The 22,681-nt window shown below is 39.8% G+C and overlaps 1 protein-coding gene across 2 annotated transcripts in view; it reads left to right on the top strand.

Moving 5' to 3' along the window:
• The window catches only part of nagpa (N-acetylglucosamine-1-phosphodiester alpha-N-acetylglucosaminidase), a 43,367-nt gene that overhangs the window by 4,270 nt on the left and 16,416 nt on the right, over positions 1-22,681 (top strand). For both annotated transcript variants that reach the window (XM_038710379.1, XM_038710380.1), the window contains exons 2-5: positions 1,966-2,171; positions 2,542-2,809; positions 9,913-10,052; positions 15,321-15,429. In XM_038710379.1, the coding sequence (XP_038566307.1) occupies positions 1,966-2,171; positions 2,542-2,809; positions 9,913-10,052; positions 15,321-15,429 (723 nt within the window). The remainder of the gene's footprint in view (positions 1-1,965; positions 2,172-2,541; positions 2,810-9,912; positions 10,053-15,320; positions 15,430-22,681) is intronic.

Genomic DNA, 22,681 nt, shown 5'->3' with positions numbered 1-22,681 from the left:
TCATGAATTAAAATTCACAAACCACACCTGCTTACTGCCAGCCCTGCTGAGTTTAGAAATCACCCAAATATAACCTGTCTGACAAAGTGGAGCAGGCTAAATGATATCAGAAAGCAACACACCATCCCATCTAAAGAAAGTCAAGAACCGATGGGAAATAAAGCTTTTGACATCTATCAGTCTGGAAAGGGTTACAGAGCCATTCCTAAGGCTTTGGGACTCCAGCGAACCACAATATCCACAAATGGAGAAAACTAGGAACAGCGGTGAACCTTCTCAGGAGGGGCCAGTCTACCAAAATGACTCCAAGAGTTTATCAAAATCTCATTCAGAAGGTCCCAAAAGAGCCCAGAACATCATCTAAAGAACTGCAGGTCTCACTGGCCTCAGTTTAGGTCAGTGTTTAAACAATAAGAAAAACACTTGGCAAAAATGGCATCCATGCTGACCAAAAAGAACACAAAGTCTCGTCTCACATTTGCCAAAAAACAAAAGATTTTTTTTTTATTTAATAAAAAGAACATCATACCGACAGTCAAACATGGTGGTAGCGTGATGGTCTACGGCTGCTTTGCTGCTTCAGCTGTCTACCAAAAAATCCCGAAGGAGAATGTCTGGCCATCAGTTCATGACCTCTGGGGCATGCAGCAGGACCATGATCCAAACACAAGTTCACCTCTGAATAGATCCTAAAAACAAAATTACGCTTTTGGAGTGGCCTAGTTGAAGTCCGGATTTAAATCCAATTGAGATGCTGTAACATGAGCCTAAACAGGCCGTTCATGCTTGAAAACCCTCCACTGTGACTGAATAAAAACTATTCTGCAAAGAAGAGTGGGCCAAAAGTCAAAGGACTCATGTCACTCCATTACTCAGTGACCTCCACTGGCTCCCCGTGGCCTCCAGAATCAGATTCAAGTCACTAATGCTGCATACAGAGTGACTACTGGGTCTGCACCATCTATCTAAACTCCATAACACAAGTTTACGTTCCTTCTCGCTCGCTACGCTCCTCTAACAAACGCCGCCTGGCTCTGCCATCCCTTCACACAAAGCAATCTCAGTCCCTGTTCTCATCTGTGACACCACGATGGTGGAACGAGCTACCACACGCCATCAGAGCAGGGGCGTCCCTCTCTAACTTCAAGATCTCCTTACCATTGTCTTGTATTGATTGCACTGCTTTTGCTAACTCTTACTTCCTTCCCTAGGTATTTACCTGATGTGATATGAACTATGAGCTCTTACTAGTATGTATTGTCAGGTGAAAATCAGATACACAGAAATACCTTTGCGCTCTCTACTTTAATAACTTATTGTTCTTGAAAATAAGATTCATTACTTTAAAGTAGGGTGGCAGCCAACTATTATTTGTATATTTAAATTAATCTGTCGATTATTTCACATTTGAGAAGCTGGAAACAAAGAACCATCAGAATTGTTGTATGAAAAACAAGTCGTCAACTGTTAATGGTGTACCAAAATTCTTAATTCTTAAAAATTTAAATTTTTGTTGCTAGATTAATTGATTAATTAGGAACTGGTGCACAATCACAAACATATTAACTTGTTCTCTTGTTATTTCTTTACTTTTTCTTAAGTGAAGAATTGAATGTGCTGCAAGAGCACAGGCTTACTGTAAGCTGTTGTGAGCAAACAATTTGTAGCTAAAACAATAGCTGTATTTTGTTTGAAATGTCTAAAATTAAGACTACTGAGCGTTAATTGCAGGTTCAAAGCCAGACTCTCTGTTGTCTGAGTCTGGACTGTCTAAACAAACAATCAACAATAGAAGCATTAAGAAGTGGGATTTGACAGGTATATCGTGTCAAAACACCTGGGGCGTCAGTTATGACGCGTTATAGTAATAAACATCAAACAAATATAGAATCACACGTACCAGTTCAGTGGTTTTTCTCTTAATGTTGTTTTTAAAATATTTTACTTCATTTCCTCTCCTTGTAGAATTTCTATGGTCGATGATGTCCTGCTGCCGTACGACCACGGCCACGGCCCATCCCACTCCCACCGCCATGTCAGAGACTGTCAGGCTGTCGTTTACGGCAACACCACCCATGAAAGCTGGCCCTCCAGTAACCACAGCATGGTGCCGGTGGCCGAGTCCACTGTGTTTGTATCGAAAGTGACGGGAACCTCCAGATGGGTTTACGGTCAGTGATTAAACAGAAAATAACTTTATAATAATAAGTGGGAGGGCCGGACTAAATAAATAAACTAAGGGATCAATAAATCAAGAGGTTCACCAAACAATGAATCTGGATCCGATCCTTGTTTGGTGAACCTCTTGATTTATTGATCCCTTATGTATTTACTCCCTGACCTTGGCTCCACTCATGCAAACTGACATAAAGTGTTCACAAGAAATGGGCATCTTTCATGTACAGTAGTGCATCGTCTGCGTGGAAAGTAGCAAGGAAACATGACCATACTGCCTTTTTCACTAGACACTGTAGTAGCTCGGAAGATACTGATACAATAGTGGTGATATTTCATGTCATCTCGTTGCGTCTTGGTTCCCAGGTCACATGACGGTGGTCCACGACCCGCTGAGGACGGTGTCAGTGTTGGAGCCGGGTGGGCCGGGCGGATGTGGGATGAGTCTGACTGCCTCGGTGGAGGAAACTGCCAAGGCCGCCGGGTGTCTGTACGCCCAAAACGCCGGGTTCTTCAACACAAAATCAGACCAGTGTTTGGGCAACGTGGTGAGTGACGGCAGGATGGTGCAGGACAGTGCTGGGATACAGAACGCCCAGTTTGGAATCAGGAAGGACGGCACCCTGGTGTTTGGGTAAGAGATCCTGCAAGGAACCGTTACACTGACAAAACTCTGATTTTTGATGCTCAAATAGTTACTCAAATGTCCCAATGTTAAAGGGTCACTTCACCTTAATTATAACAAACATGCTCAACTCTAACAGTAAAACCAAAACTGCATGATTCCATACGACTAGTGATAAGTTGTAAATCACTATAAGTTGAAAATGTTTTGCCCATCGTCAACCGCTTATCCTGCGTACAGGGTCGCTGGAGGCAATCCCAGCTGACAGGCGAAAGGCAGGGTACACCCTGACCACCCAACCACTCACAGCTTTAGGGTCACCAATTAACCTAGTCCGCATGTCTTTGGACAGTGGGAAGAAGCCAGAGCACCCGGAACCCACACAGACATGCAAACTCCACACAGAAAGGCCGGGGCAACCAGGGTTTGAACCTGCAACCTTCTTGCTGTGAGGCGACAGTGCTAAACACTGCACCACCGCAGACTAATGTAAACCAGTTGTTACTGAAGGTAACTCCTAACTGGTCTGTGTTTCCTCTAAATTTTGCTGCTGGAAAAGTGAAGCCTGTTTGCGCTAGCTAACATCTTCCATCCCGTCAGACTGCACAGCTGAGCAGGAAAGTTTCTACAGTAGGCTGCGTTTTATGGCTGCTATGTAACTTAACATTATCTCAATTTATAGAAAGTAACTGGTAGCTGTACTTTATTACTGCCTACTTGTCCAATGTTGAGAACATCAGGTACAAACTTACTAAACTGACGTAGCCTACAGCTCTGTCCTGTACACACTGGTTTATCCTAAATTATTTTTCAGTTTCAGATGAGTCTAAAAATGTGGTTGTTAGAAAAAGAATGGACGGTGGTGACTGTGCAACTAGGGGTGTGTAATATTGACAAAAATTATATGTAGTTATTTTCTGGGATTTTGTCCATAACGATAATTAGACGTTATTTGACATCCTACAAAAATATGTATGTATGTAAAAGTCACGTGTGAGCGTTGAATGTGTGTGTTAGAGAAGGAGAAGACAAAATTATTATTTCTTTCCAGTTTAAAAGCTGATTTTTGCTCCTGAGTGAAAGTTGAAGAAATCAGATGGTTAATTGTGGTTTTAAACTTTTCTTTATGGTCAGAACAAACACCTCAGGCCAAACAGTGGATCACTTCACGAATCTGAGGCAGAAAATTCAAAACTATTATGATAAAGAAAAAATTTCAGTCCCTGTTCCTCAACAAAATAAATAACTTAAAGGGGCTATATGTAGTTTTTCAATGAAATTAATTTTCATTGCATAATTGTCAATGGGCTCAAAACTCGCTTAGAAATGAAGCACATGCTTGTTCTTGCGTACGAGCCACAACTGGTTGCAATCTTAAAACCGCACCGCTATTGGCCACTGAAAACTACATAATGCCCCTTTTAATAGAAAGATTAAGTACAAATTTGTTTGTGATTTAAATTAATTAAATCGCAACATTTATTGCCGATGTACTGCACATTTTTTATATTGTTATATTGGAAAACTAAATAGCAATAATTATTATTACAAGGCTGCCAACTTTTCTATTTAGTTTGGAGTGAGATTCGGTGGTCGGCTCATTTTAGGCCTTCTGGGTCACATCCCACCTCAGGGGTCGGGGTCATCACTCTTTAATCCTCAGGAATTTTGTTTTAAACGTTCAACAGCCACATTCATGTGTAGATGAAATGCCAAGTAAATAATCATGGTCAGATCACTGTGATCAAGATACCTGCCAACCTTCAGGCATGATGGCCTTAATTTTGACCAAACCTCTAACCGTGTATTGGGGAGTCTTCCCACACAGAATCTATTTGACAAACCAGAGACTGTATTTTTTTTTTTTAATTCTAGACAAATTCAAGCATTTTGTATTTTTTTGTCTTTGTTTGACAGACAGACGACTGTTTGAGACCTGTGCAAAACAAAATTGACTGAAAACACTTCACCACAAATCCTCACGTTAATGCAGCAGCTCAGTGCAGCTCACATTCTCAACAGAACAAGGCTGTGCTTCAGCTTATACATTTTTATATTGCAAAACCGTACGTTACCCGATCACAAACTGTCTGCCACTCACCGCGCGAGAGCGGGATTGCTCGATTCATGTGAAAACGTCTGCCGGTGTCGCATCAGTTGGGCGGAATGTAATCGCGCCAAGTTGATGCTATCAGTTATAGGCTACATTAGTTTTTCCAGTGCGTGAGAAAACTGATGTAGGGCGTGTGAAAAGTGTCAATTGCGTGAGTGTCACACTCAACGCGTGAGAGTTGGAAGCTCTGTTATTACTGTTTTAGTGCCCAGGCCTAGTTTGAATGCCGATGAATGGCAGCAGAGAGCAGCGGAACAGCAATAAGCCTTTAGTTTAGCGGTAAAATGTAGGGGGCAAGTTACAGTGGCTGGCGAATAAAGACTGCAGCTTCTCAAGACTTCTCATTGACTTCTGTCACTAACAGCTACTGTATATTAGCCCTGAGTTCTGTCTTAGCTGTTGTCTTAGTGGCTTTGATTCTCTCATCATCAGTGTAGCGGTATTTGAACTGGAGTTTGTTTTTGTGCTGGTACCTTGCCTGGCTCAGGCCTGTCATGGACAGCTGACTTGTGAAGCTTTTCATATTCTTGACATTCCCTGTGGTGCTTAGTTTGTGGTCAGCAACAACCAGCTCCATGTGAGGGAGGTTGATCCACGTCTAGCAATTCAATATAACAATGAAACATTAGACTGAGAGGCTGCTGCTCTCCGTGTTTTATCTGCCGGCGCTGTTTGTTCTCTCATTTTTAACTTCATTCATGAAGTTTTCAGCAGCTGTTGCTTGTTTAACTCTAGCACACGTGTGCTGCATGCATGACGCAGTGAATGCACGGAGGAGTTTTTGATCGTAGACGAAAGATATCACACATCTCTATGTGCAACCTTAATAAATTAGATCAGTAATACTCACAGTGATAATGGACACTATGCTGATGCAGCCAAATACTGGTTTACACACACATCAGGGACAAAAGAGTCCTGGAAATACAACAGGATTTTATTTTTTACAAACTACAGAAGCTACCGGATTACAACAGCATACAAACAGCTTTTATTTTGATAAGGCACGGGCCACCATTCTTCATTAGAGTTATCATCATTGTTGGAACATGAAACAGTCAGAACCTTAAATTTTGCATAAACACAAACTACTTTCAGTCGCCCCCCTGTCTGCTTGTCTGCACCTGACCTCACGTTTCTAAAATATCATCTCTTCTCATGCCGCTTGCCTCCTCGTACATTTTGTCTGTAAACCACATTTGCAGTATAGTGACTTCCTGTTGGCATGCACCAGTAACTTATAAGCCCTAGCTTCAGTTTGATGAACTACTCAAAAACAATCCACAGATCAGAAACAACAAATGAAAGATTCACCCAGCATTCAAAATAAGCTGCTACATATAGAACTGGATATTTATAAAGCTATAAGGTAACTTTAACACTGAACACGTGTTCGCACAGTTTCACTATAAAGCATGAAATGTCAAGGTAACTTGTTTGTTTGATACCTGATGTCAGTAATCCCAAGAGAAGGAAACATGTTGCGACAGTGTGGGTGGGTGGTGGGGGTGGGGGGTGGGGCTCAAATAAAATAAACATCAAAACACCTTGCACACAGGAAACCACAAACTTTGATATAACCAGTCGTTGTCCTGCTTGGTCCTTGAAACATGTTGTCCTGAACCTGTCTGCGAGGCTAATAACAAACCAACCTCTGATTTGAAGTGAAAAGTATTGCTTCATCCACAAAAAAATCAGTGTGATGCAACAGACGGGTTGTGTTTACACTTTCCTAGTAGAAATCACCCATTCACATGTGGCACGGATCAGATATGAAGTAAAAAATACAATATTTTCACTTTTGAATTGCTAAACATTATTGTGAATCCAACAATGTTTTGCCTTAACATTTTGTTACTTTCTTAGAAAAGGATTTTATAAAAGTGAGATATTAGGTTTGTATTTTTATTTTTTGTATTAATCTCGTGTGTGTGTGTGTGTGTGTGTGTGTAAAAAACAAAAACAAAAAAAGGTGTAACTAATGATGATAATATAGGGGAGAGCCAGGATGATTGAAACACAGATAAACGTCATTTTAAAAGATAATGTTTATTTTGTGTTGTGATCAACATCTCACATGTGTGTTTGATCAATACCAGGTGCTATTTTGTACAAATATGGAATGACTTCTGTATAATTTGACTGAAGTTGGAAGATTGAAGAAATACAATGGTATGCATTTGAAATGCTTATGTTATTATTTTGTTTATTTAAAATGTCTGACATTGTCCTTCTTTATATATAATTGCAAAAATATGTCCTTTATCTTAATATATGGCCTCACAATCAACGTTAATTTGGAGGGGTTTTTTTGTAGATCAGCCTTAAATGTAGACTATCCTTAAATTCCTGCTTCAAATCATATTGAGTTACTTACAGTAAAATATAATAAAATTTTTTTTATAAAAGATGAGGTCAACCAATCACTTCTGGTTTCACACACAGTGCGACCACAGTAGGGGGACGAAAGAAACAAGTGTTTGAATCGTCCTGACTTCTTTCTGACTGTTAAACTTGACACATGAAACAATAAACACAACTTATCGTCAAAAATTACAGCTCGAGTGAATTTACTTTGCGTGATTGGAAGTGTGACGTATACACCCGATATTTTGCGGTTGTAGTATTGCTTACCACACGTGCTGACATAGTTTAGCATATCAGACTTGTACGGGCTCGGAGAAAATTGCCGTGCTACTTTCGTCCCTAATAGCTGCACTTGAATCAGAAAATGCTTTATTGCCAAGTAGTTTTTACACGTACGAGGAATTTGCTTTGGAGATAAGGTGCTAAAATGTAGAAATATATAAATATGGAATAGATTGACAAAATATAATATATAAATATGATAAACTGAGACATGCTTTTTTTATGACATGACATAGCACCGCCTGTACTCTTCCTGGTATGATAATTCAAAATATCTGCTGTGAAATAGGCCTGAAGGAAAAAGTTTAGTGCCAGTTAGTGTGATACAAAACCGGAGCCACCTGAAAAAACATGAAGGTGTTTAGAGGAGATGTTCATTTTCACTTACTGGTTTAAATGCCTTTGGACTTTGAGTTAACTTTATTGTCATTACAACAACATTTTAGAGGTGTTACTTGCCTTGATGAGCTCATAGTGCAGGACAGACAAGACAGCATTCAACACAGCATGCTAGCTGATAACCATTATCTAAACACACTGAAATAAACAAAAAAAATAGTTTATATAATTGTTTCACTATCATACCAGACAAACAGTAGAGTTTTACTTAAAAACACTTGGCTGGTTGATCTGGCTGTAATTTAAGGTTAGATGATGTAATGTAGGTTAAGATAACATCATAGAAGTAAAAATAACCAGAGAGGTCACAGCGGTCAGAGTTGTTTAACTGCACCTGTGGCATCAAGCCAGCTGCCAACACATCAGTTTAAACAACTGGAGCTGGGTTAAAGTTTTAAAGAGCAGCAGTCCAAACTGACTTAAGGAGGAGTTTTTTTAACGAGGTGTGATGGTGTTTGTCTGCTGAGTAACAAGGAAATAGAAAACTCCCTGTTCATTCAGTTTGCAGTTCTCTTTGTTGCTCATAATTATACTGAACGAAATATAAACGCAACACTTTTGTTTTTGCCCCCATTCATCATGAGCTGAAGTCAAAAATCTAACAAAAGGCCTATTTCTCTCAAACATTATTCACAAATCTGTCAAAATCTGTGTTAGTGAGCACTTCTCCTTTGCCGAGATAATCCATCCACCTCACAGGTGTGGCATATCAAGATAGGGATCGCACAGGTGGGCCTTAGGCCAACCACAATAAAAGGCCACTCCAAAATGTGGACTGAGGACTGCCGACCCTTTCTTCACCACTCTGGACTCACTAAGCAGCGTCACACTGTGCTGTTGTTGACCTACTGGACATATTGTTAATACTTTGTTCTTGTTAACTATAGATAGTGAAAAATACCACGCAAGAAATGCAGCATTGTCTAATCCTAATTTTTTCTTACAGGAGAAGAAAAAAGCTACCTTGACCTCCATAAATGAAGGATAGAAAGAACCAGAATATGTTCCAGGACAGTTTCACATCAGTTACTCTCCCTACATATTTATAACCGTTTACAACTTCAGTGCAGTCACTTTTAATAGCTACTTGTGGGTGTGTGTTTCTGCTTGCTCAGACATAATCTATTACCTGTCTGTCTGTCCTGGGAGAGGGGTCCCTTTCACTGTTGCTTTTACTGAAGTTTCTTCCATTTTCCTTTATTTTTTTTTTATTTTTTTTTCACCTTTGTCTCATTATGTGTCTCATTATGTGAATTGAGGGATAAAGGACAGAGGGTTTAGTCATTGTAAAGCCCCTTGAGGCAAATTTGTAATATTGGCAAAATATTTTTTAATAAACATAAAATTGAATTGACTTATGTTTACTGTGTACACCATCTTAGTTTACCATGCCAACATTTGCTTATTAGTAAACTCAACACAGCGTACAGCTCAGGCTAATGGGAATGTCATTAGTTTTGCAGGTGTTTGGTTATAAAACAAATTAACATGTTTCATTTATTTGTTTATTTGACAGGGACAGTGATCTGAATTAACAGTAAAATAACTAACTGAGCCAGAGTTAGCTTAACAGGCTAATTTCCATCTTTTGGCAATGGCCAGTTATTAAAAAGGCAACCTACAATAAAGATTTAAAATTACATAAAATGACTTATTACAGCCCACACGTACAATACATGTTGACCTGATGGTGGCGCTAGAGAAAAGTCAGATGATCACCAGTGTTATCCTGAGGTGGAACTGAACCACATTTCATGCCAATCCACCCAAAAGTTTGAGAAATTTCATTCTGGAGCAAAGTGGTCAGCTGACAGACAGACATTGCCACCCATAAAGCTACAGTGTTAGCATATTTCTGAATTGCAAAGGTAACCGTTTTAGAAACATTAAAATGGCGGTAAACAGTCAGATACTCATGTCTGGATTTTCTGTTTCCCCTCCTTTTACCTAGGTATCTGTCACAGGAAGACGTTTTGGACCAGTCTAACCCATTTGTCCAGCTGGTCAGCGGTGTGGTGTGGCTGTTGAGGAACGGCGAGGTGTACATCAACCAGAGCCTGACGGCCGAGTGCGACAAGACGCAGGAGACAGGTACATGCTGTACATTCACCTACAAGGGGGAAAACAAGAAACGGCTTCCTTACAGCCAGCAGGGTTTAGCCAGGAAGAGTCTGCATGTTTTCTGGCCAATCAAACACTAAAGATCTGTTAACTCAGGAGATAAGACTGATGTGCTGCCATCATTGGAGCACGTGCAATATTTACTTACTGATTATGTGCATTTATTCTACACCAACCAAACGTGTTCTTCAACACCCCAATACCCCATCACTCCATATCTTTACTGCACTTTTGCCGCTGATGTTTTTTGCACCCTCGTATTTGTATTTGATGTTAACTGTATTTTATACTACCTGTAAAACTACTCACCACCAATGTCCAAAATGTAAATGAGCCGCACAGACTAATTTTCATCTGGAGTCCCTAGCAGGCTGATGGCATAAGAAAAACATTAAAGCACAGGCATACAGAAAACATTAAAAAACATTCGCACATAATCATAAATGGAGGACACAGGATGTAAGTGTTTTTATAAATAAATGCAGGTCTCAGTTAGACACCTGGTCTTTGGATCTTTAAAATCTCTTAAAGCCCACCTGGTCTACTGCTGAGCTAAGCTGCTTTGATCGTGCACATACAAATATAAAAGTTTAAACTTTTCTCAATATGAAAATGCTACACATTGTTACATCGGTTAGATTCTACACAATTCAATCGTTTAGTTCATTTTACAGAAACAATTCAGATTTAAAGGTATGGTAAACAATTTTTATGCCAGTAATATTCATACTGGTTGAAATAAACAAATTGAAAATAGCCTAGTTTTGTGCAAAAGGAATTAAAGGCCTGTCCCAAATATAGGCAGAGTGAGTGAAGCAAATAAAATCCCAGGCTATCGTATACGTTTTACAGTATATATTGCTTAGATTCTGTTCTTACTTTTGCTAATATTTTCTACTTCTTGTCTAATTTCTGTTTTATTTATTCTTTGTTAATATTTTTGAAGTCTGAAAACAGAAATGCACCTTTTGAGACTGACGCAAATGCAATTTCAGAGTTCTTGCACAATGGCAATAATGTTCTTGAATTTTTAATGACAGACAAGTTGTAAAGTGCTTTGGATATAAATGCATCCATTCCAAGATAAAGTTGACCTTTTTATATAACAGGTTAGTTTCCTGGTGTAAGTTTCCATGGTGACCGACGCAGATTGTCAATAAATTGACTGTTCTCCTGATCTCAGCTCAGGGTGTGAGGTAGAAACCGGATCAGCTTCGCTTCTGCTGTAATTAAGTGTAACTACATCTCCGAGCAGCGCCGCGGTGCTGTGTTTGCATAACACAGAAACTGTCTGTGACCTCACCTGACTCCATCACACCACAAAAACACAACTCTGCCATGTTTGAATAACAGTGACAAGAGCAAAACTGTGTGCACCAACCAAAGTTCACATCGAGTTCCTTAACTGCATATCGTCGCACACAGTGCAGTATAAACAGTGCAGTATAAATAACAAGGATGAGAGTTCCCAGAACTGATCGGTCATTGGTTACATAAAGTTGAAACCTGATCTCAGCTTTGCATGAACTCATGGCCGTATAAAACATCCACCCACTTCAGACAGTGCTGGCATGGTGTTGCTTATTTGGAACAGTGTATCCAGGACTAGATGGACTCATTTATTTCAATGCAGAGACATGTTTCCATATGTTTTTCATTTGAGTCACTGACAATGTTTGTCTCTACCTTTGTGCTTGTGTTTTAATGTTTTGGGAGTTTTGTCTTTGTGAATTTTGGGGAAGAACCTTCTGAATGACACAGAACTCTCCCACCTGGTGTCCAAGTTATCCCATCAGGTCACAGCCCCGAATGAAAGCATAAAAAGGTCAGGCTCAGGTATTGTCGCTTCATTTGAACCCTGATGAAGAACTCCAGGGATTTAGCATTTAGCGCATTCTTCTTCCTTATCAAACGTTGGTGCCTGCATTGAAGTGTAGAGTTACGGAGTGCGTTATGCTAGTAGAGGCTAGCCAAGAGATGAGGGGCGGGCTACAGAGGCCTTGTAGTACGGTGTTTTTCACATACTACTACAGTAGTATTCAACACCTGTTCACAGAATTAAGCTGCGTTTCCACCAAAAGAACTTTACCCCGGAACTAGGAACCTTTGGAGGAAGTCACTGCGTTTCCACCGAAGGGACCAGGGTCTAAATGTAGTCCTGGGGTCTTCATTTAACCCCCCAAAAAGTCCCTGCTCGGGGGGGTAGTTCTTTCTGAAAGTACTGGTACTTTGGGAGGAGGGCTAGCCTTGCAGTGAAATTCTGAAGTGCTCCTCTCTTTTCCACCGTTGACTGCAAATCAATAAATCGCAACCAACAGACAGATAGCACACAAGCCTCGCTGATGTCCGCCTGAGATCGTACGTCTGCATTCAATTTATTGCTCAGAAACAGCTGATGGAGTTAGCTAAATACTGGGTCTGAAGTTGTTGTTTTAAGTTTTCATAAGTCAGGAGGTTTCTACACGGAGCTGAAGTCGGTCTCCTCTCCAAAACAAGCTGAACAGCTGATTACAACAGGTAGTAAAGTTTGTTAAAATCATGTTCCTCCGACGCTCAGGCGACACAGACGTGATGCAGTTGATCCGCTGCTTGTTGGCTGGAAATGTTTTAATAACCTTGATGAACTTGATGGTTTTATCCAGTTAGTTATGAAATTTATCGTGCGTCTCTTCATACTCCCACACAAAAAGCTGTTTCAATGGTCCAGCATAGCCTATAGTTTGTCATTATATTCCAATCAAGTTTATTTATAAATTTTGCTCATGGATAGTGGTTAGAAACAATGATACCTGTGCATCGCTTTGTACGGCGTACAGGCACACCTTTGTCAACGTCTAGTGGAAGCAGTGGAGCGTGCAGCCTGCCCCACATTGTATTATTATTTTCAGTGCTTGGACATTTGCAAATCAGCAAAATACTTTCAACTAAAAAAAAAAGTATCAGTAGGTTAAAACACCCTGATGTATAGCTAGAATCACATCCTTAGCCAGGCTTTGTCTTTTTAAAAAAAGATTATTCAAAACTGTGCTGAAATGTTTTTTTCCAGCAATGTTCTACTTTATACACAAAGACTTCCTCATATTTTCACCTGAGAGTTGCCAAATGCATCCACAGTTGTCTTCTGTTCGTCCTGCAGGAGATGGGGGAAGTTTGCCAGTAGTTGCTGAAGGAGCACAGAAAGTTTCTCACCTGTATTTTCAGATTGGATGTGTGGATTTAAACCTCACAAGTCCAACATCACTAAGAGCAGACCTCCTTGTTGAATACCAAGCAGGCATGCTGCAGGATTTTAGAAATACTGAGTTTATCTTACTCAACCCTATCCAGGCTTAGTTGTTTTTACAAAGCCTTAAATACACTACCTGGAATAAAACACTGGCAGGGAAATATTAAATCATGTTTTTACTGGCACAAATTAAAAACATTTCAATACAGAGGCAAATTAAATATATACATACATACATTAAGTTAAAAGAAAAAAGATTCTGCAGCAGTCATAAAGTTAAAATGGACCTATAGGACAAGATAGAAATGGATTTTAAAAAGGCTGTTTTGTAGAAGTATGTATTGAGAAGAGTTTTAAAAGACGTCACAGATCCTGCAAGCCTCAGGTTCTCATATAAAATATAGTCTCAAAATGCTGCAATCAGCCTGTAAAATAATGACTATGTGTACGTTTTCACTTGTAGAATTTAAACAGCTCCAGGTCCCTAAAAGCCACAGCTCTGCAGAAGAATACCGAGGTCATGGCGTCTCTCTCTTTAGTGGCAGCAGCTCCGAACCCTAGCTGTTCAGCATCATACAGCTGAACCATAGACTGTATAAAAGAAGTGGGCATAGCCACCGTGACGTCACCCGTTGGTTTGTGGACTACCATTGGCGATTTAGGCCGCCGTTGTGGAACCATAAGTGACCAGATATGTATGAGAGGGTGGAGCCGGGGAGACATGAGCATTACTACGCCTGACAGGTCGCTGTGGTAGTCAATCACAAGTGTCCAGCCCCTAAACCATCCCCTGCTTTATCATCTTTTTCCTCTGAATTGAACCATAACTTACTAAATAAACATTATCATTGAGACCATAAACTCCTAAGAGCAAGCGCACCAAGTGAGCCTTAACATTAAAGCCAAGAAGATTGCATTATAATCAGTGGAGCTTTGTTAAAGGATAGGTTCACATTTTATAGACTTTGTCCTTAAACAATACTCACGTGCCCATATGTACATTGAAAGAAACTGCTGTTATTATTCCTCTTGTTCAAATTGGCTCCAAAGAGATCCCTTTCCTTAAAGCGATTTCAGTCTGTTTAAAAATGCACTGTAGTGCTATACTACTACTTGTACTGCAGTAACCTGTGTTCGACAAATAACATGTTTGTCTTTTTAGTACACATTTCCCTCATTATGTTACTATCCATCCGCTATACTAAAGCTCAGGTACTAAAAACACTAACTTTGGAAGATACCCATTTGATTTGACTGACTCAGACTGCTGGCGCCGCATTTTGGCTTCAGATAAACTACAGAATCCATTTTTTTCATACAAAACGAGGCCTGGGAACTTTAACAAATGATCTCTTTGCCGGCAGTATGGATAGGAAGAATAATAACAGTGACCAATAACTTTTAATGTTCAAATGTTCAAAGTATAAGACAAGACTTGAAAACAATTTAACATCAGTATATGACTTTGTATTTGATGCTTGAATCAGCTCCTTCTCCTCTCGATCTAAAACAGAAAAGGATGTGGACAGACTTATTTATTAGTCCGGTTTGTTTTTGACATTTCTAGTGCAGATAGCCTGACATTGTTGCAACTCAGTGGCTGGATCCATGGATGCTCTCAGGAAGTGTCAGACTTCTGGATGCTCTTAAAGGTCCAGTGTGTAATAATAAGGAGGATCTATCGACAGAAATGCAAAATAATATCCATAACTATGTTTTCAGTGGTGTATAAAGACCTTACATAATGAACCGTTTTGTTTTTATTACCTTAGAATGAGACATTTCTATCTACATACACTGCAGGTCCTCTTACATGGACGTCACCATGTTGCGCAGCCATGTTTCTACAGTAGCTCAAACGGACAAACTGCTCTACAGAGCGCGTTTCGTCACTGCATTGAATTTGTACAAAGAAGAAATAACATTAGTAGTAGTAGTCGACTGGTTTATTAGAAGTAAGAAAAGAAGTATAGATCTTTTCACACAGAAACCTTTGTCATGTACTTTCACAGGGAAATTCCGCGATTTTGTGGATGTGGTGTCAGCCAGGACGGCGGTGGGCCACGATGCCGACGGCAACCTGATCCTGTTTCAGATTGATGGACAGACTGGAAAAAGGGGGTAAGAAATGTACAGAGCTGAAGGATGTTTAACCCGATGCTTTTATCCAGAGCAACTGACTCCTGTTCTCCTCCAAACTGTATATCTACTCAGCTACATAAATGTAATGGAAGTAATATTTTATTTTTAACACCCAGTAAGTGGATGAAAGAGTTAAGTGTCCCTCCGGGTAGGAACGAGAGAGCAGACACAGATGACGTTGAAAGAAAACATATGATAATTTATTCCATTAACTGAAAGTCACTCACACCGTGAGAGTCAATGAGAGTGAGAGTCAATACAGTGCCCCGAGTAGGAACTGAATATGCAGGGTTTTCATTTGCATGGCTTAACCTCCTCTGAGCCAAACATGGAGACAAAAAACAGCTCTATGCACTTTGGGTTTTCTTTATCCATTCACTGTGAAAAGACCATTTATTGCAGATCTTTTGTTTGACATGATTAGGTTAAAGGACCAGTGTGTCTAGATTTAGCAGAAAATTGGCAGAACTAACGGCAGAAATGTAACATTCATAAGTTTTCATTAGTGTATAATTAATAAATTAATAATAATCATTTTCAGGTGTTTTTTTTACTTTAGAATGAGCATTTTATATCTACTGAGGTAGTGAATACTCAACAAAGGTCAGACATAAATAAAAGAGAAAAATGTTTCTCTCCACACACAGTGTGGAGAGAGGTGAACACTTTAAATACATGTGTGCTGTAAAGTGGGGTATATTTCTCTTATTTCCTATTTCACCATTTTAATTCTATTTCATTGTCCACCTTATTTTAGTGTTTACTCACTACTTGATGTTCTCCTCTTGCCACACACCTACACCTCTGGTCTCTTATTGCAGAAAACACCTGCTTGCCCCGCCTCTTCCTGTCTCTCTCTCCCTGTATGTGCCTCTTCTGCTGACTTCGGCGATATGTTTTATAAAGTCGCCGAAAAGATACAGAACTCGTCTTTGGATATTTCCGTTTTCACAGCAGCAGGCACGCCACATGTGAAGAAGGCTCTGAAATGATCAAAACTAACATGGTACTGAATAGGTTTGGGTATCGTTGAAAATTTTACGATACCAGTACCAAAACCAGTACCCTTGAATTGACGCCGATACCAGTACTACCAGTACTTCATTCGATACCCTGCATAAAATGGTACCTGTTGAAGCCATAGTAGTTGATTGGTAGCCTATTATTATTTTTATTGTTGTTATGGACAAGCAAGGTGATCTATATATTTTTTTTTCTTGTTGCTAATAAATGTTACATAAATGTATTGGGAAACTGTATCAGATCGCTCCTCATCCTAATTACAGTAGTTAATCCTCACTGGTAGTATTATACGGGGAAGACTACAGCTTTCAAGTTTTTTTATATTTGAATGAGAGAGGAATGAAATTATTTTAGTGACCAAATTTAAGGTTATTTTTTGATACGTGTGTTGAAAGTAAACAACGGAAAATTATTTTGTTAACCTTCGATCAATAAACTGAATTGGTGAGTCGCAAAACCTCCAAAAACGACAGTCACAAATATAAAACGAGTAAAGAGTCTGTTTAAATAAGTCACTAAACTACACTAAAGACTCACAAATAAAGGAAAAGAGAATCTGCACATCCAGCCGATCAAACTACACCTGAAGCAGCTGCAACTGCAGCCGGAGGCTCTGTGAGTAACATCAGCTGATCGCTGCTGCGCCACAAAAGCGTTTGATTGATGTGATACCCATACCCATCCCTAGTACTGAATGACATCTGCAGTGTTGCTTTACCTGGGTCCTGCTTGTAAAATACCAACCGTGACGGCGTCGTAATGTAATACTAGATAAAATCTCTCTGTTTCTCTGCAGAATTCTAAAATGGATCACCAGATATACCAGGACAGACATTAATATACCTGACCCTGATGAAGTTGCTCTTTATACAAGCTGTGCCAGACATCCTTACCTTGCTTCCCAGTTATACAAGTAACCAGGTTATCTAATAAGCTTTAAACAAGTTAGCATGTGCATGAAAAAAGACTGCAGACAGAGAAAGTAACTGCAGACTGGCTGTCCGAAAGGATAGATTTATTCATTGTCCTTGAAATGATTCCATCCAGACTAGGGCTGGACGAGTTGACCTAAAATCAAAATCACGATGACTGGAACGATTACGATTACTGAGCGATTATTTTGTTTTTGAATGTTGTTTTTTATTGCTGGTTTTTTGCCCTCATATCTCACTGAAAAGGTTTGTATTGTAAAATGCTCAATTATTAAAGCTTGGTTTAGTTAATTTTTTGATTCACAGAATTTAAAAATCGAAATGTTAATTGAAAAGGTAATGTTGACGTTCATCCACACAACTGCTGTTATAAGAGCAGCGGAGTTAGGTATTTCAGGGAGTGCAGTGTGTGTTCGTAGTGAAAGTGAGCGGCAGAAAAGTGACAAAAAGCAAGCGAGTTTGTTGTCAGTCTGGCAGTAAATGTACAGTGTAGGTCACAGCATGTCCGTTAGTAAAATGGATGTCTGTTGTTTTGCCAACTGCTGGAAAGCTAGCTAACATCTGCCTGACTCCAGTCTGGAAGCTCAGCACGACTGGAAGGGATGGAATCACGTTCACACACACACACACACACACACACACAGAGTAGTATGTTTTTAAGGGGACTGTACATGAACACACTGTAGGGAAAATATTTATAAAAAAACGTTGGTTAGAGGCTCTGAATTTCGGTTTCGATTACTTTTCAATTCGATTACTTGTCCAGCCCTAATCCAAAGTGTAACTGAAACAGAATCAGCTTCAGGACAGTTATAAAATGCCAGATAAGGTCAGGGGTACGGGAGAAACGTGATTACTGATCGTGCTACATGAATACACAGATTTACAGGAACCAGCTTACTCCACTGTAGGGCTGCAGCTAACGATGATTTTAGATTATTTCAACGATTCATCGATGCGTCGTTTAAGTGCCCCACCCCCCCAGCTATGGCACCCGACGCTGTTTTCCAAACCACTTTTATCAAGAAATTATAAAGATGGCGATTATAAAGACAAAGAATCTGGGTGAAAGGATGGATTAGTACACGCAGGCAGCAGGGATTGTCTGAGCTACAGAGAGCTGGAGGGGAGTTAAAAGGTGCAGCTCCCGACACCCAGTTAATTCCTGACTGTGAGGTCACAACTCACGGCCCAAAAAGGAGAACAACAAACTCACGTGTGCACATTTTCACCTGAGGCCTGCGGCTTACTTTGGCTTCAACTCAACAATCAATCAGGATTTCAAGTAGCTGTTACTGTTACCTTGTCTGTGGTCCGCTGGCAGAACACCGGCTGCTTTGATCAGCTGCCGTCGTGCTGTTGCCGGTGGACGGACTGTAACATTACAGAGTTGTTGTTTTCTTTGGCTTGAAATAATCCCATACTTTGGACACTTTCTTCTTTGTCCCTTGCTGTTTTCTCTCTCTTCCTCCACTTCGCAAACAGCTCCATTATAATCGCGTCATGTTTACAGCGTAAACGTGATGTGCGACAGTAATAAATGTCCCTGCGAAACACTGTGCTGTATAGCTACATGGATTAAACGAAGCATCGATGCAAAGAATTTGTGTCAATGGATTTTATTTATCGATTTAATCGATGAATCGTTTCAGCCCATTGCATTTCCAACTTTTCAGAAATAAAATACTGTCTAAAATGTTAAGTTTCCTTATTAAGATCGATACGTATATGAACAAAAAATAAGTAAACAAGACAAAAAATCTAACTAAGCAATCAATGCTAACTTTAGATACTTGACAGTTTTTAAAACTAAATACTACAGACACTAATGTTATAGTATACTATTGTTAAAAGCCCAGAGCTGAAGCCTTAGAGCCACATGCTGCCAGCGCTTTTCATTACCGGTCATAAATTGGCACATGCACACCAAAAAGACAATATATAAAAGCACAAAAAAACAAGCAAACAGAAACTGAAATGTGATCATCTGAACTCACAAATAATCTTATTCAACCTGTTCTGCCTGCTTTCTGGTAGTTTTGATGTTACGAGGAAACAACCGTCTTAACCAAAAAATAGCAGTAATACCAGTGAAACAGGCTTCGGGATCACAAACTCATTTTGTTACTGCAGACAAACAGAACATTTCCCCACATACAAAACATGCATCTCCCTAAAATACTGCAGATTCAGAAGGATGTGACAGTTATTAGCTGAATGGGCATGGCGTGTAGACATGTACACAGCAAATTGGAGCTTGTTAGGGGCACAAACGCAGCTTTGTTTTTGGAGGGTAGATTCAACCTGGGATTACTGGTATTTGCTGGTTGCAAAAGGCCTCTTGGCTGGGTGAATATTTTACATTCAGTGTGTCACATTCATGACCATGTCTAGCTCTTAAAATCTGCTCCTTTAATATCAAAGGTTGTAAGATGAAAATAGGATATTATTGCAATGATGCAACTGAAAAAGAATAATGCGTAGAAAAAATAGTGTTAATTCATGGATTCTAAAATGGTGAATAATGACTCCTCTCAATATGAGTGCTGCTCCTCATATTAACAAATCTGTCTTTACAACCTCAACTCATTTTTATTGTTTGAATATAGCTTGCTTTAATGGAACTGTGTAATGGACAACACACAAGATAAACATCCAGGTTTTAATATAGCTAAGAGGAATCCTAGACGACAGCGAGCCTCGCAGCAGTAAATGATAATGGGGAAATGGATCCATCAAACGACTAGGCGTAGTAAATTTGTTGTAAAAAATCTTTAATAGATAACAATAGGGAGACACAAGGCTGCTTGGAAAGACAAAGAGCAGTAAACACTGAGCTGGTGGAGGTAAGGAGGAAAACTCTAAAGAAGGGAGGTGCCAGAGAGGGTGGGGAATAAAAACAACTTGATGGTGAAAGTGATAAATGTGGCTACAGCAAAGGGGTTCGTTTGTTAGATGAACTAATACGCTAGAGGCTCACGTCACCCTCAACCCAATAAGATCTCCCCACCAATCGATTGGATTGATCCGACTCTCCCTCCCTCCCTACAGACCTGCAGCAGCCCTGGAGATTAATGTGTTTGTGTTAATGACCTGGCTTTGAAAAAAACAACAGGCTGACTTGTCTGAACATGTCTGCTGCCCCTCTGTGTATCTCCACTCAATATCAGACTACAAGCCGCTCAATAAAAACGTGTCAAAGTCAGCTCGCACCAAACAACGACCTCCAGCTCACAGACCGACCCTCAGTCTCAAGAATAAACTGCCCTTTGAGCGCATCATTCGTTTGAGTGTTTTCACATTAGAGTTTGGTTCTGCATAGTGATCAATGGGGTTCAGCACTGCGCGTCATTTTATAAAAGCTTTAATCCACTTTCACCCGCAGAGGACGTCGACATGTGCTTGGACAGATTAAAATATGAGACCACCCTGAGATGTTTTATGTATTTTTATGAGATGCCCAGAGATCCAGAAATCAACCTCTGGGTCTGGGGCCTTGTGGCAGTTGCAGCTTTGCCTCATTAATCCAACCTTGCCCTTATTGATGGACTGGATAAATCACACCAAGATCCCATTTTTATTAAAAGTTACTGTAACGCAGCTTTACCACTTCTGGGGAAAAAAATGACAATTTCCGCTGGATGGCATCACCAGAGGAAAGGCCATGTGTCCTAAATCCAAAGGGTTTAATCTCGGTGGCCTTTTTAGGACATCTGTGCCTCTGCTTGTCAGGCCCAACTCAGCCTCAGTTCAGCTCTGCTGTAAGCTGGTTGTTAACATACCGAATCCCATTTCAGTCTTTTCCCCCGCCACATTCTTGTTGAGATACAGGGGTAGGGCGAAGCTGTAGGGCTACATAGCACTCGAAGCAGAGATTTTTGAACACACTCCAAACGCAGGGCTGCAAGAAAGCTCCCAGAATGCAATTAACATGTCCAAAGTCACTCACTTTATGTTATATTGTAGCTAGAATGCTGCATTCAAAAATAGAGTCTTTACCTACAAACCACAAACATATCCATCAGCATTCACAGGAGTTGACGACGCCTTTGTTTTGTTGTCCGATATGCGGCAGACATCCGCAGAATGATGCTTATAGCCCACATGAGAGAGATCACCACAGCAGAGGACGGCATATTTGAAACGTTTTCATAGAGAAGTCCAGCAAATACTTGTAGTGTCTGGTAACGCAAGGGCCATCATCGACTACTGACGACGTATCAGGTTCTTGAAGGGTTGTCCCATTTTCTAGAGGGAATTATTAACCACTACCCCTTGTAACTCCATTTCCAGGGGCAAGGGGTACACTCGAAAATAAGGGGTGGGTGTAAAAATAAGGATTGGTATTGACCCTTACAGTTAGCATGCTTGTACGCTAAACCTTTAGTATATAATAGTCTATCATGATAGCCTATTAGCATTACAATATGTGGAGTTTATTGTGCTAACATTTATGCTGCCTTGAAAGCTAGCAAATGTGAAAGACTCGTGTGTATATATATATTTACATTTATTGTTTTGTCAGAGGGTACATTCAAACCGGGACAAAAGAGACAAAGGCAATGTTCAAGCTTTCAAACTGTCTTGTTTAGTATATAATGTAATGTTTTAGTATGTTTAAGTAACTTACAGTTATTTGTTTCAGTAACAGGTTCTCATTTCAGTAACTTGGTTATAGTTTTATTAAATTACGTTATTCAAAAAAAAAACGTTCGCTCAAATTGCAGTACTTTATTTGATACACTTCTTTGTAAGGTTTAATGAACAGTAAAAGTTCTATTGTACTTTTGTATCCCACTATAACTTTTGCTAAGAAACAACAAACGTCATCTGTGCATTATAAAGGGGGGATACGTTTAATGGCAGGTTGAAAATACAGTCTGAAAAAATATGTATCCCACTATAACTTCTGCTAGGAAACAACAGACGTCTCCATATTCAACTCTGCTATTAGTCATGAAATGAAGTGTACACAAAATCGAATACTTGATAGTAGGCCATCATCTGTGCATTATGGAGGGGGATACATATTTTGGCATTTTGGCAAATTTACCCTTTAAGGAGGGGGACTTTCCAGCAATAACCAAAGGCTATCCATGCAATAGAAACAACACAAATTTCACACAAGGACAAAATATTGTCTACAATGTTGCATTCAGTTTAATGTACATTTCAAGTCAAGTAGATGTAACTTTGAGGCAAGCAATGTGTTAAATGATTACAGTGATTTTGATTTTACAGTATCGATGGCATAGATATTTGTAGGAGCAGGTTGC

This window comes from Micropterus salmoides, unplaced genomic scaffold (assembly GCF_014851395.1).
Source record: "Micropterus salmoides isolate LMB-PRFRI ecotype aquatic unplaced genomic scaffold, ASM1485139v1 Ms_hic_scaffold_11, whole genome shotgun sequence".
NCBI classification, from domain to species: Eukaryota; Metazoa; Chordata; class Actinopteri; order Centrarchiformes; family Centrarchidae; genus Micropterus; species Micropterus salmoides.
The sequence above is the reverse complement of the archived record's forward strand: the minus strand, read 5'-3'. Positions and strand labels throughout refer to the sequence as shown.